Source organism: Camelus bactrianus, chromosome 2 (genome assembly GCF_048773025.1).
Source record: "Camelus bactrianus isolate YW-2024 breed Bactrian camel chromosome 2, ASM4877302v1, whole genome shotgun sequence".
NCBI classification, from domain to species: Eukaryota; Metazoa; Chordata; class Mammalia; order Artiodactyla; family Camelidae; genus Camelus; species Camelus bactrianus.
The window spans coordinates 101,804,463-101,816,637 of NC_133540.1; the positions used below are offsets into that span (position 1 = coordinate 101,804,463).

At 42.6% G+C, this 12,175-nt stretch overlaps 1 protein-coding gene across 4 annotated transcripts in view; it reads left to right on the forward strand.

The window, feature by feature from the left end:
* TXK (TXK tyrosine kinase) overlaps window positions 1-11,676 on the forward strand; it is a 68,573-nt gene extending 56,897 nt beyond the window's left edge. For all 4 annotated transcript variants that reach the window (XM_074348306.1, XM_074348317.1, XM_074348310.1 and 1 more), the window contains 2 exons: window positions 1,993-2,150; window positions 4,297-11,676. In XM_074348306.1, the coding sequence (XP_074204407.1) occupies window positions 1,993-2,150; window positions 4,297-4,365 (227 nt within the window). In that variant the 3' untranslated portion in view covers window positions 4,366-11,676. The remainder of the gene's footprint in view (window positions 1-1,992; window positions 2,151-4,296) is intronic.
* The last annotated feature ends 499 nt before the right edge of the window (window positions 11,677-12,175 follow it).

Here is a 12,175-nt window from a genome sequence, read left to right on the forward strand (position 1 = left end):
GTCTGTCCCTTCCCACCCCTGGCCCCCTTGGCAACCACAAGTTTGTATTCTATGTCTATGAATCTGTTTCTGGTTTGCATTTATTTATTTTTTTTAAGTTTCCGCATATGAATGATCCCATGTGGTATTTTTCTTTCTCTTTCTGGCTTACTTCACTTAGAATGACATTCTCCAGGGACATCCATGTAGCTGCAAGTGGAAAGGCCAATCTCTTTTAACTTTGATTTCTTAATATAATGTTGCTGAAAGTCTTCCTATGACTGTGTTTCTGTCTTAGGTATTCTGAACACATCAAGGTGTCTTTGGCAGCTGGTGTCATACTCTTTCTTTTTTTTTTTTCACTTTTCATTTTATTTTTTATTGAAGTGTAGTTGATTTACAGTGTTAGTTTCAGGTGTACAGCAAAGCAATTCAGTTATATATACACATACATACATATATATATTTTGAGATTCTTTACCATTATATGTTATTGCAAGAAAATGAGTATAGTTCCCTGTACTATATAGTAGATCCTTGTTGTGTATCTATTTTATATATAGTGATGTGTATCTGTTAATCCCAAACTCCCAATTTATCTCCCCCCACCGCCCTTTCCCCTTTGGTAATCATAGTTTGCTGTCTGTGAGTCTATTTTTGGTTTGTAAATAAAATTTGTGTCATACGCATTCTTACATAAGTCTGCCTTTTGGATCTTTTCCCTTCCCATTGAGCACTTGTTGCAAAACCATAGCAGAATCTACTGATCTAGAAAACAAACTCAGCCAACTTTTCCACACGACAGAGACTTGCAAGGAGAACTGATCTTATGGTATCATTGAATTTTGAGTGTGATTAATAAACTTCATTGTCTAACTACGAGCAATGCTATCTCATTTACGTCATTACCTTTATATTTTGTGAAATTAGACATAGGCCTCCTTGGGATCTATCAGTTGCTATTTATATTGGGTAGTGTTCCTCATTGAGAAGGAGACACTGTGGACCCATGTCCAGTGGAGTTTGTTCTTTGAGTTGACTTTCACAAAATGGCAATAAATGAACAGTAATCTATTTTCTTTCATCCAGAACTTCCTGGGTGGCATCTTGGGTTTGGAGAGACATCTGTACCCTCAAAGGGGATGAATTTTATTGTCCACAGTGAGGTTAGGCTTGTACCACTGATCTTATTAGCTTTCTAGTGACATGTGGTAGTCTTGGCAGGTGACATTGTAAGCTGTACTAGAGAGCAGCTACATTGTGAGACCGATGGATAGAACACGAGCACCTCACCAGGTGGCTGCAGAACAACGAGAACTCCCTAAGTTTTACCTGACCACTTGTCTTCCTTCCCCACTGGACAGTGAGCTTCTCGAGCACATGGACTGCTTTCAGGCTTAAGAATCCTCTGGCTCTAGCCTGTGCCTGGCCTCTGATCAATACCTAACACACATTTGTAGCATAAGTGGGTAATTAAATAAACTCAAATTGGGAGCCTTGAAGGAGTTTCACCCATCAATCAATCAATCAATCAATGACTTTTGAATACCTATTTATATACAGAGCCCCTGACAGATTTTCTGGGGGTTCTATCCAGCAGTCTGTCTTTTGGTAGGAAGAGGGGAACACATACCTTCTGTTGGTTGGTAAACTCTTGCCGGCAACAGGGGATCATGCAATTCTGTCATTTTCTATGGAATGGCAGGAAGCTCCATTGATTTCAGGGTGTGGAGGCATGAGCAGTACTTAGAAATGAAGATGCGGCCGGCATTTTCTTCCAATAAGGAGGCAGTCGAGACCAATGGAAAAGGAAGGGCCTGGACTTCACTGGGAATATATTCAGTTTATAGGTGTCTTCAAAAACGAAGATGGACAGGGGCTGCTTCCCGTCACTCTGGATGATTGTAACTCAAGGCTGGAGGAGGAAGAGAATGCCTTGGAATTTGAAACAGCTCTTTAAGTTCCCCGTAAACATTGTTCTCTAACCTCTTGTTTTCATGCACTTATTTGCAGGAGTTTTGATGTGGGAAGTTTTTACAGAAGGAAAAATGCCTTTTGAAAATAAGTCAAATTTGCAAGTGGTAGAAGCTATTTCTAAAGGCTTCAGGCTGTACCGCCCTCACCTGGCACCCATGTCCCTGTATGAAGTCATGTACAGCTGCTGGCATGAGGTGAGTGTCCCTTACTTTCCTGCAAAGGTTGGCGGTCTCAGCATCTGAGGGCAGACCTGATTATCGCCAGCATTACTCCAGGACTCTGTCATGGCAGGACAAGGTCTCTGTTTCTCAGGAATGATCCCGGAGAGCCGGAAGTACTCCCCTTGCGAAACCATTAATCCATTTTGTTTCTGACAATGGCCTTTCATTTGAGGAATTCAGTGCATGTTCCAAGTCTTATCTTTCTGAGGTTGGAGCCCCAGAAACTCTCGATGTTACTGAAGCCTCAGTGATGAGATATATTATTCCTTTTAAGGACTGCTGGTGGAAAAAGGAAAGTCCATTTAAGGACTTAAGGGTAGAGTCAGGCTTATTACGCTTCCACACTGAAAGCGAAGGATGGTGTTTTTATTTACGTCCTTTTGATTCATCTTGTTTTTTCCAAGGCTGAAAGTAATGGATTTCATCTCTCCTGTGACACTCAAGACTTCCTATAGAGAGATTAAAACAGAATAGAAATGAAGGCAGAATGTGCGCCCGGAACTTCTACTCAGAAAAATTCTCTCTCGGGAGCCCAGTTTCTCTTTTTCTTGAAATGCCAAGCTTAAAAATAAAGCCAGAGGAGTTGATATCCCACCTCCGTCTTTTCTGGGCACCGACTCAACACACCCCTCCCCTTCAAGGCAGACCCCTCTGTGATTTTGACAGCTCCTCTCTCTTTCCAGCTGACAGTTTCAGCCCAGAAAAATTACAGCTGGATGAGGGGTTTCCTCTTGGCTGAAAAAGAAATTACTTGACTCCCAATTCACAAACAGGAGAAAATTCAATATTTCAAGAGCAATATGGTTGTTCCCATTCCAGAGAAATATTAATTTTATGAAGATTCCCTGGTGTATGAAAATACTTTATACATAATTAACTGCTCTGCAAGGAATCTTGAAAGACATAAAAAATGTTAAAGTAAGCTGTTAGTAGCAAACAGATGTCTTACGAGCATCTTTGCAGTAACAATGTAAACAGCTCCGGAATATATATTGCATATTAAGCTACATGCTTGTATATGTGCATACAGTATGCTTGTTGGGATTTTACGTATCTGTGGAGAGGAGACAGAGAAGGGGGTAAAAGAGATGCTGACAAGAGGACCAAGTAAACGAGGCACCTCTAGGTTCAAACATGATTACATTAGCGCTGATACACCTGTTACAGGCTCTGTTATCTGCACAACCTCAGCACCAGCAAAAAGCTCCACAATTTATTCCTGGAGTCTCAAGGAGGACTCTCACGTGTGCTCCCACATCCATCTGCTGTCTTTTTTACTGATGCCTTATGTTTACAAGCCACTGAGGGTGGTGTCTCCCCGCTAACCCTGCTGCCAGTGACCCCTGTGAGAATGTGGCTACTATGAGTGATTCTATTTCCCAGGGATTCCAAAAATAACACGGAGCTTCCTCATGGGGCCAGAGTCAAACCACATCCCATGTTGAAAGAGGAAAGACGCTCCAATCCTTGGCTTCATGGTCTGAGATTTTTGTTAACTGAGCCTTAAGACAGCACCGCCTGTGCTCCAAGACCTGCAAAGTCCCTCGTGAAAACATGCCTTTTGCTTTTCTGACTAAAATCCTTCTTTCCCCAGGTGGTCAGGTATAGTGAGTAACTGGGGCTGAGCTTGGGAGCTTGGTACCCCAGCTGCCCCTCTCTCCCAGCTCTTCCTTTACCCCGTGCCTATCAAGTCATCCAAACAGATCTCTAGGGCAGCACTGTCCAGTGGAACTTCCTGTGATGTTGGAAATGTGCTGTGTCTGCACTGTCCAATACGGTAGCTGCAGCTGGCTTTTGAAGAATTAAAAAGTGGCTAGTGTGACTGAGAACTGAATTTTAATTAACTGAATTAATTAATTGAATTTTAAACTAATTGAAACGGCCACACGTGGCTGGTGTTTGCAGCTCCCGTCATTTGATTTCTGGAGGGCTTTCCACCCTTGTATTTTCACACTTGTGCCTCGCTCACCTGCCATTCGTGCCCTGTGTGTCAGCCAGGATATCTTTGTCTTCTGATCGTGGTGAAGCAGCCCAGATCCAGGTCTCTGCCAGCAAGTTCCAGGGCTGTTGTCCGAGTGAGTCTTAAGCTGAGCTGACCGCCTCCGCTTCCCTTTTCCAGAAACCTGCAGGCCGCCCGACGTTTGCTGAGCTGCTGCGGGTGCTCACAGAGATCGCGGAAACCTGGTGACCTGGACGGAATGCCGACCCAGGGCGTCGTCGGGCAAGATTGTCACACAGGGAAACCCTGTGTGTGGCTGGCTAATGGTGAATGTTTTCCTTTAGACGCGCTGACTCTCAGAAACAGCGCAAAGATCATAGACTTTTCAAACTTTTTAAAGTTTAAGCATATTCTGACAATTTTTCTACATGCATATTTGACAGAGACTTCGAAGCTCTGATTTTTCTGTAATATTCTTTGCGTCTGAAGGAAGGAAAAATACTCCATAGCGGCCTTCAAACTGGCTACTCTTCGTGAGAACAGCCCCGAGGCCCCCTGAGGGCACGTGAAAACCTCATCCTTTACTGAGGAAGGGTCTGAGGACATTTCTTTCCTGAAGAAGAGTGACATTCTTTCCTTTGATGGCCCATGCACAGAAGATGAAAATAAAGTCTTCCAACTCCTGGAATGAAGGAGCAGCCCCTGCAGAATGTCATGCTTTTGAGCTGTACGGAGCTTCATGAAAAATGCACCTTTGCAAACCACGTGAATGTGAGCCTTCTGGAACTCCCCCACAACCTTCCCTGTGTTATTTAACAGATTGTTTTTGCACATTTCTGATTATCTGGGGGACAGTCTCCTGTGTTCCAGGATTGAGCATGGTTATAGGAGAGAGTTCTTTGAGTGGGTCCTGGTGACATTTCTATTTCCAGCGATGTCAGTTGTCTGCAACAATTCAGAACTGGAATCTTAGTTCTGAGATTTCACACTTTGTACGTGTGAAGTTGGACCATTTAAGAAGTCTCATTTTGTCATAGAAAGTGCCTCTAGTACCCTTCTAGAGGATGGCTTGTTTTTCCCACGAGAGCAAGAGGAGACAAAAACAAGAAACCCACATGTTACATGAAGTTCCATTATTTTTGAAGTCCAGGGTTTTGGATTCAAGATGAAATAACCAGTCACCAGAATTAAATCTTAACTTCTTGTGCACCATATGTGGGAATGATTGGAAATTGAGCTTTGCTGTCCTGAGTGCTTCAGAAGTACACAGGGAGAAGGGTGCGACAGAAGGCACTAGTCATTACCGTGAGGGTTAACGACAGGAGCCTCTTATTCGTGTGCTGTCCCACCTGGCACTGTGGTTCTGGGGGAATGTGCTTTATGAGTTTCGTGAGATTATAAGTTGCTGGCTGTCCACAGTTGTGACTTTTAAATCACATTTGCCCACTCCAGGAGTGGTATGTTAGAACATCAGTGGTCCTCAGTCAATGTGCATTGAACTAACGAGCAGCAGGCACAAGAATTATCAACCTTGATAATGTAAGTGGTGCTCTCAGAAGTATCTGTATGAGTTACTGTGCTGTTTCTGAAACTATCACACCCCATTTCCCTTATGATCCTGCTGTGGGGAGGTGAGACAGGGCTCCTACTACTGAGATGCTGGCTCAAGGAGGATGTGTGAATGTCTAGCTCAGGAAGGCATGAGACGATTTATCAGCAAAAGCTGAGGGAGAGGAGGTTAATGTTATGACATAGGAAATTAAGTCTTACCAATATATGCGAGCAGGTATCTATCCTTAGACGTCCTCACTCCCCCCGCCACCCCCCTCCAAAAAAGCCCCAAACCCAAATACTGAAAAGATAGGACTGACTATGGAGCATCCTCCATCCCTCTAGGGATGGAGTACAGAGCCAGTACAGAGCAAAGAGTTATTCCTGGGGCATCACGTTGCAGCAGCTGGCACTTCTAAGAGTATATATTGTTGGTGGCAAGGAAGTTCTATTCCTTTTATTTTAACAATTCAGGAAATTTTGAGATACCCAATTAGGAGAGGAATGCCTGGTTGTCACATAGCTAACTGAGACTCCAAATAATGTGTGAATGTGGAATGTCTTCAGACAGAGATTCAGCATTCTCTGTCCAGCAAAAGAAAAAAAAAATTTCTTTGCTAAGTAGTCATACAACTTCTCCTGGAAGGGAACTATGTTTTCCAACCAATCTTCATGTTAGTTATTGATGTGAGCTCTCTGTGGGTAGTGTTACTAGTTTGGGGTGAGGTAGTGCAATAGTTAATCAGCTCTGCATAAGTAATGAACAGGAAGTTTAGGGGTTGGTTGTGGGTGAGAGTCCTAAAAAGAAGACAGGAGGTCAAAGGAGAGAGGGGAAGCTCAGGAAAATGGAAGGAATTTGGAGACCAAGCAGAACATGTGATCGGTGTGAATAACAGTTTGGCCAGAATAGACAGAGGAATTTTTTTCTTTAGTAAACTTTTTATTGATGTGTAATACACAGTCCCACTATTGCATTAGTAATGTGTTTGGCAATCAAACTCACAAGACACAGTAGCATTTGATCCAGCACTAAGTTTGTTTAGGCTTTTAGAAGGACTCAGAACAGGAAAGATCATGCACAGCCCTCAGTCTCAACGGAAGTCTCCCAGTTCTCTGTATGCATAGATGCTTGGCTCCCTCTTCTCCTGCCTAGAGAGTGCAGATGTTTGCTGGTGGTGAGGCTATGGGATGTGGGGTTCATCATGATGCAAAGAAGCTTCTCCCTGTGTTTCTCACTCATCATGTGGGTCTACGGTTTATAGTCTCCCAGCCCATGTGCTGTCTCACAGATCAGAGATTTCACAGTGTATGAAACACATGTCTGGCCCTGGCACCCAACACTCCAAATTCGTCTTAATTTGGGGCATATCAAGGGGACTGGTGCTGGAAGAAGGCAAACCTAAAATCCTCCCAGGCAGGTCTAGATCTAGGAGAAAAAGAGTACAGGCTTGCTGTTAACCTCTGCTCACTGTACATAAATAAAAGTACACAAATCATATGTATATAGCTTAATTTTCACACAGGGGATACATCTGTGTAAGGAGTATTTATATCAAGATATTATACATTCTAGAATTTCAGAATTTTGAAATCTAGAACTTCAAAATTCTCATTTTCGATTTAAGTCATTAGACCAATAGTAATCAGTATCCTGACTTCCAACACCATGAATTAGTATGCACTATTTTTGAACTTTCTAAATGGAATCCTATGGTGTATGCTCTCCTGTGCCTGGCTTCTTTCACTTAGGGTGTTTGTGTGATCCATCCATGGTGTACATAGTTGTATTTCATTCATTCTCATCCCTGTATAGTCTTCTACCATGTATTTATACCACAAATTATTTATCTATTTTACTCTTCCTTAAAACATTGAAATATTGTTGATTTAATATGTTGTGTTAGTTTCTGGTGTACAGCAAAGTGATTCAGTTATCTATACATATATATACATTCTTTTTCATATTCTTTTCCATTATGGTTTATTATAGAATATTGAATATAATTCCCTGTGCTATACAGTAGGACCTTGTTGTTTATTTTATATATAGTAGTTTGTGTCTACTAATCCCCAACTCCTAATTTATCCTTCCCCCACCCTCCTGACCCCCAGTAACCATATATTTGTTTTCTGTCTAAGTCTGTTTCTGTTTTGTAAATAACATTTGTATCATATTTTAGATTCCATATATAAGTGATATCATATGTTTGTCTTCCCCTTTATGACTTACTTCACTCAGCATGATAATCTCTGGGTTCATCCATATTGCTGCAAATGGCAGTATCTCATTCTTTTTTGTGGCTAAATAGTATTTCATTGTATATATACCATATCTTCTTAATCCATTCATCTGTCAATGACATTTAGGTTGCTTCCATGTCTTGGCTATTGTAAATAGTACTATGAACATTGGGGTGTTAATTAGAATTTTCTCCAGATATACGTCCAGGAGTGGGATGGCTAGATTATATGGTAAGTCTATTTTTAGTTTTTAAAGGAATCTCCGTACTGTCCTCCATAGTGGCTGCATCAATTTACATTCCCACCAACAGTGTAGGAGGGTTCCCTTTTCTTCACACCTTCTCCAGCATTTGTTATTTGTAAACTTATAAATGATGGCCACTCTAACCCCTGTGAGTTGGTACCTTACTGTAGTTTCGATTTGCATTTCTATTCTTAATGGACGTTTGAGGTGTTTCCAGTTTTGGGCTGTTAAGATAAATGCTGCTGTAAATATTGTTCTCCATGTCTTTTGGTAAAAATTTGTATGTATTTTGGTATATGCCTAGGGGTGGAATTCAGAGCCAAAACATATGCGTATGTTTATCTTTTGTATCTAGTGCCAAACAGTGTCTCTAAGTGAATGTAACCAATGACACAACTGGCAGCAGGGTAAGGGCCTTCCAGTTGCCTCACATCCTCAGCAACATTTCACAAAGGACACACTCCATTGTTTCTGGATGAAGTTCCTATGGAAAACCAGCCAAGGCCTTTTTACCAGTTGGTTGCTTTTCTTTTATTAACTCACCCTGCTCCCTTGCCGGTGTTTTCCTCCTCTCTTTCCTTGTGTCTGCCCCAAATTGTGTTCCCTCGGAAGCATCTTCCAAACACAGTGACACTTAGGGTGAGGATGGGGGTGATATTCTTTTCAGGCGTCCTGAGGACTGGGTACGTGGTTTGGGCAAGGGGCAGACTCCCCAGCTCCCTTTACAATATCTTCTTTATGCCGACTCTAGTTTTTACAAAGTTTCTTCCTCTAGTTCAAGGCTTCTCAGTCCCAGTGCTATTGGCATTTAGGGCTGGATAATTCTTTATTGTAGAAGGATGTGCTGCACATCATAGGATATTTAGCCACATCCTTGGCCTCTCCTCGCTAGATGCCAGGAGCACACCCCACTCCCCCAGTGGTAACAACCAAAAATGTCTCTAGAACATGGCCAAATGTTCTCTGGGGGGCAAGATCACCCTTGGTTGAGAACCACTGATCCAGTTACAAAAGGATCTTGATCTGAGATTAAAGAGATCCATGAACTTGAAAGGAAAAAAAAGGAATCACATCTTTGTTTTTACTAAACTTTCACTAAAATTTAGCGTTTCCTGTAATTCGAGATGTAGGCAGCGCTCCCCAGAACGAACAACCCCTCCCCCCCCAAAAACAGTACCTTATAATAGCAATGTCTGTGACTTGGTCTGTGAAAAACTGCTCTTTTCATATCACATGGGAGTTGTTTCAGTTTTTCATGAGAAAGAATTTGCATTCATCACTACGTCAAAGTCTCACAGCTTTTAGTACTGCCACTAGACCTTGTCACTTAACTCAATAAAAAAGACATGTTACTAAGGTGCACATGCATTTAAAAATATTTCAATAAGTTTCTCTGAATATAATTGGTTACCTTATTAGTTGTATGTATTTTTATTTATGCACTTAAAAACATTATGCCGAGAAGGGGTACAAAGGCATCACTAGACTGACAAATTGATTCATGGCATAAAACAGTTAAGAACCCCTGTACTGAACAGAGTTTCTGAATTTGGAAAGGTCTGTCTGTGCTGGGCCACACGGATCACATGCTCATCATTGCCTTAAAAGAAGCCCTATGAGATGTCCTTTGGGCCAGTGCTGTGGGCTGATTCGCTGACGTGCATTTCTATCCTCAGAGCCGTCTCCCTCCCTACTCTGCACACGTTGTCAGGGCCACTCCTCAGTTCTGGGCTGCCTGTGCCCTCTGGGAGCGGAGTCTCAGTTGCCCCTGTGTTTGGCAGCAGGGAGGCTGGATACCAGCGGCCCCTTGAACCTGTGTGGAGTCCAGCTCCAGATGGGCATTTCTGTCTCTCTTCTCCTCTGGAGCTTCCACACCTGGCCAGTTGGAGGGAGAGAAAGTGGATAAATCAAATCTCTCTGAGGCTCCATTTCACTTCCAAAACCAGAAGGCAAAACAACAACAACAACAAAACGCAAACACAAAACAAACAAAAAACCCCCAGAGCAACAACAAAAAAACTATCCAAAAACCCTAAACCCAATTCAGGCTGGCATTTGTGACCGTCACTACTGGTAGGAGATGCTACTGGCTTCTAGTGGGCAGAGACCAGGATGCTGCTAAACGTCCTACAGTGCTCAGCACGTCCCTCCACAACAGAGAACCATCCAGCCCACAACATCAGTAGCACTGAGGTGGGATGGGGTATTACTGGACCTTATGACTGTGAAGTCTGGGGGTGCGGACTGTACCTTTTCCAGATGAAAAGTGGCTGCTGTAACCACATACCTGTTGACCTGAAATAAATAGGAGGAGAACACTTTTATAGAGAGGAAAAAGAAGTTGCAAGGGCCACAGTAAAGAAACAGTCTGTGGCTTTTGTTGGCTGAGTCCTTGCTAGGAAAGAAGAGGAGTCTTTTCTTTTTCCTGTTAGACTCTGATATCATCACAGGGCATGAGAGCTCCCCCTTCTGGTCTCTTGACTCTATTTAATTGAGATTTTTCTTGGTTAATTTCTTACATGCTTCACTTTGACACACCATACCATCCAAAGGGCAGAAGCATCTTCATCTCAGCATTTCCACCAGAGCCCTGTTACTCTCATACTTACATGTTCCCATAAGAGCCAGGATGGAATCCATTTACCTGCAACCACTTGGAAATAGGAATTGAGAGCTCTGGGGAGGGCTGGGGAGGAGTGAGTAGTGCATGCTGGAATGACAATCAACAAATGTCCACCATTCTTCTCTTCCCAGTTACTCTCTTGCTTTCTGGGCACTTAATGCACAGTCCACCATCTTCATGAGTAACGAATTGGAGCTGTTCAGCTATGATCCATATTTTTAATGCAGATTAGCTCAAATACGCTTGGTGAATTGGGAGATTTCATTAGTATTAAGTGCCAGTTGGGCAGTTATCTCCAGCACTTTAATATTTTGAAGTGATCTGAGGTAAGCTTTCTCCGATTAGACAGCCTTAGCAATATATGAGGCTATTAAGAGAAAGCTGGAAGTCCTTTGCAGGTGACTTCCTTTCATGCCACAATTGGTGGGTTTCGTGACTTCCTTTATGTTAAACTGCCTGGGAAAGTTGAAAGTGCAGGTGAAGAATCAGCTCAGGTTGAAGCATCATGTTCTCTTTCTCTCTGTCACTTGTACCCATACACTCGCTGACCTCATCGCCTGCTTCTCTGCCATTTGCCCATGCTCCCCTCGCATATCCTAGGCACCTCACCTCAGGGCCTTTGCACCTGCTGTTCCTTTTACCAGGAGCCCTTTTCCTGGATATCCATACATGGCTTGCTTCTTCATCTCCTCCAGATTGTTGCTCAATTGTCACCCTCCCTGTGAGACTTTCTCAAATTACCCTTTTCAAAATGATAAACCCCCTTCCCACCAGGGACATTCCCTGTTTTGTCTGTTTTGTTCACTGCTGTATCCCCAGGCCCTTGAACAGGGCCTGACACAAGAGTTAAGCTAAATAAATATTCATGGAATAACTCAGTGAAATAAAAGTAGTAGAACTATCTAGAGGCTTCATTTTCCAGAGATGGTCGGGTGGGTTCCGGTCTGGTAAGTAGCTCTCCTCTCGGGATTCTGGGCTGATCCATTGCTTTTCCACATAGTGGGGGACTGTTTCTCCTCCTGGTTGTAGTGTATAACCTCAGGTGGCCATCTGTCCTTCTTTTTGGCAGAGACCTTACTTTATCCAGGACAATTTGACCTACACATAAATTTTTATATCTCCCTTTCCTAATTTATACAGATAGAGGAAAACACATTATGTGAGGGACTGACATCAAATTAGCAGAAAAAAAAGATACCTGGATAAATCTACAAAGAAATATAAATCCATATAGACACATCAATATTTAATAGAGGAAGTAGATTATCCTTATGTCTACAGCAAGGATGGAAATTACCTCACGCTACTGCCAAGCAACCCGCAGCTACTTAATTTTGTCCATAACAATCCTATTTTCCTCGGGTGCCCCTCCTTGCTGAGGTGTGCTGGGAAAACTCAAT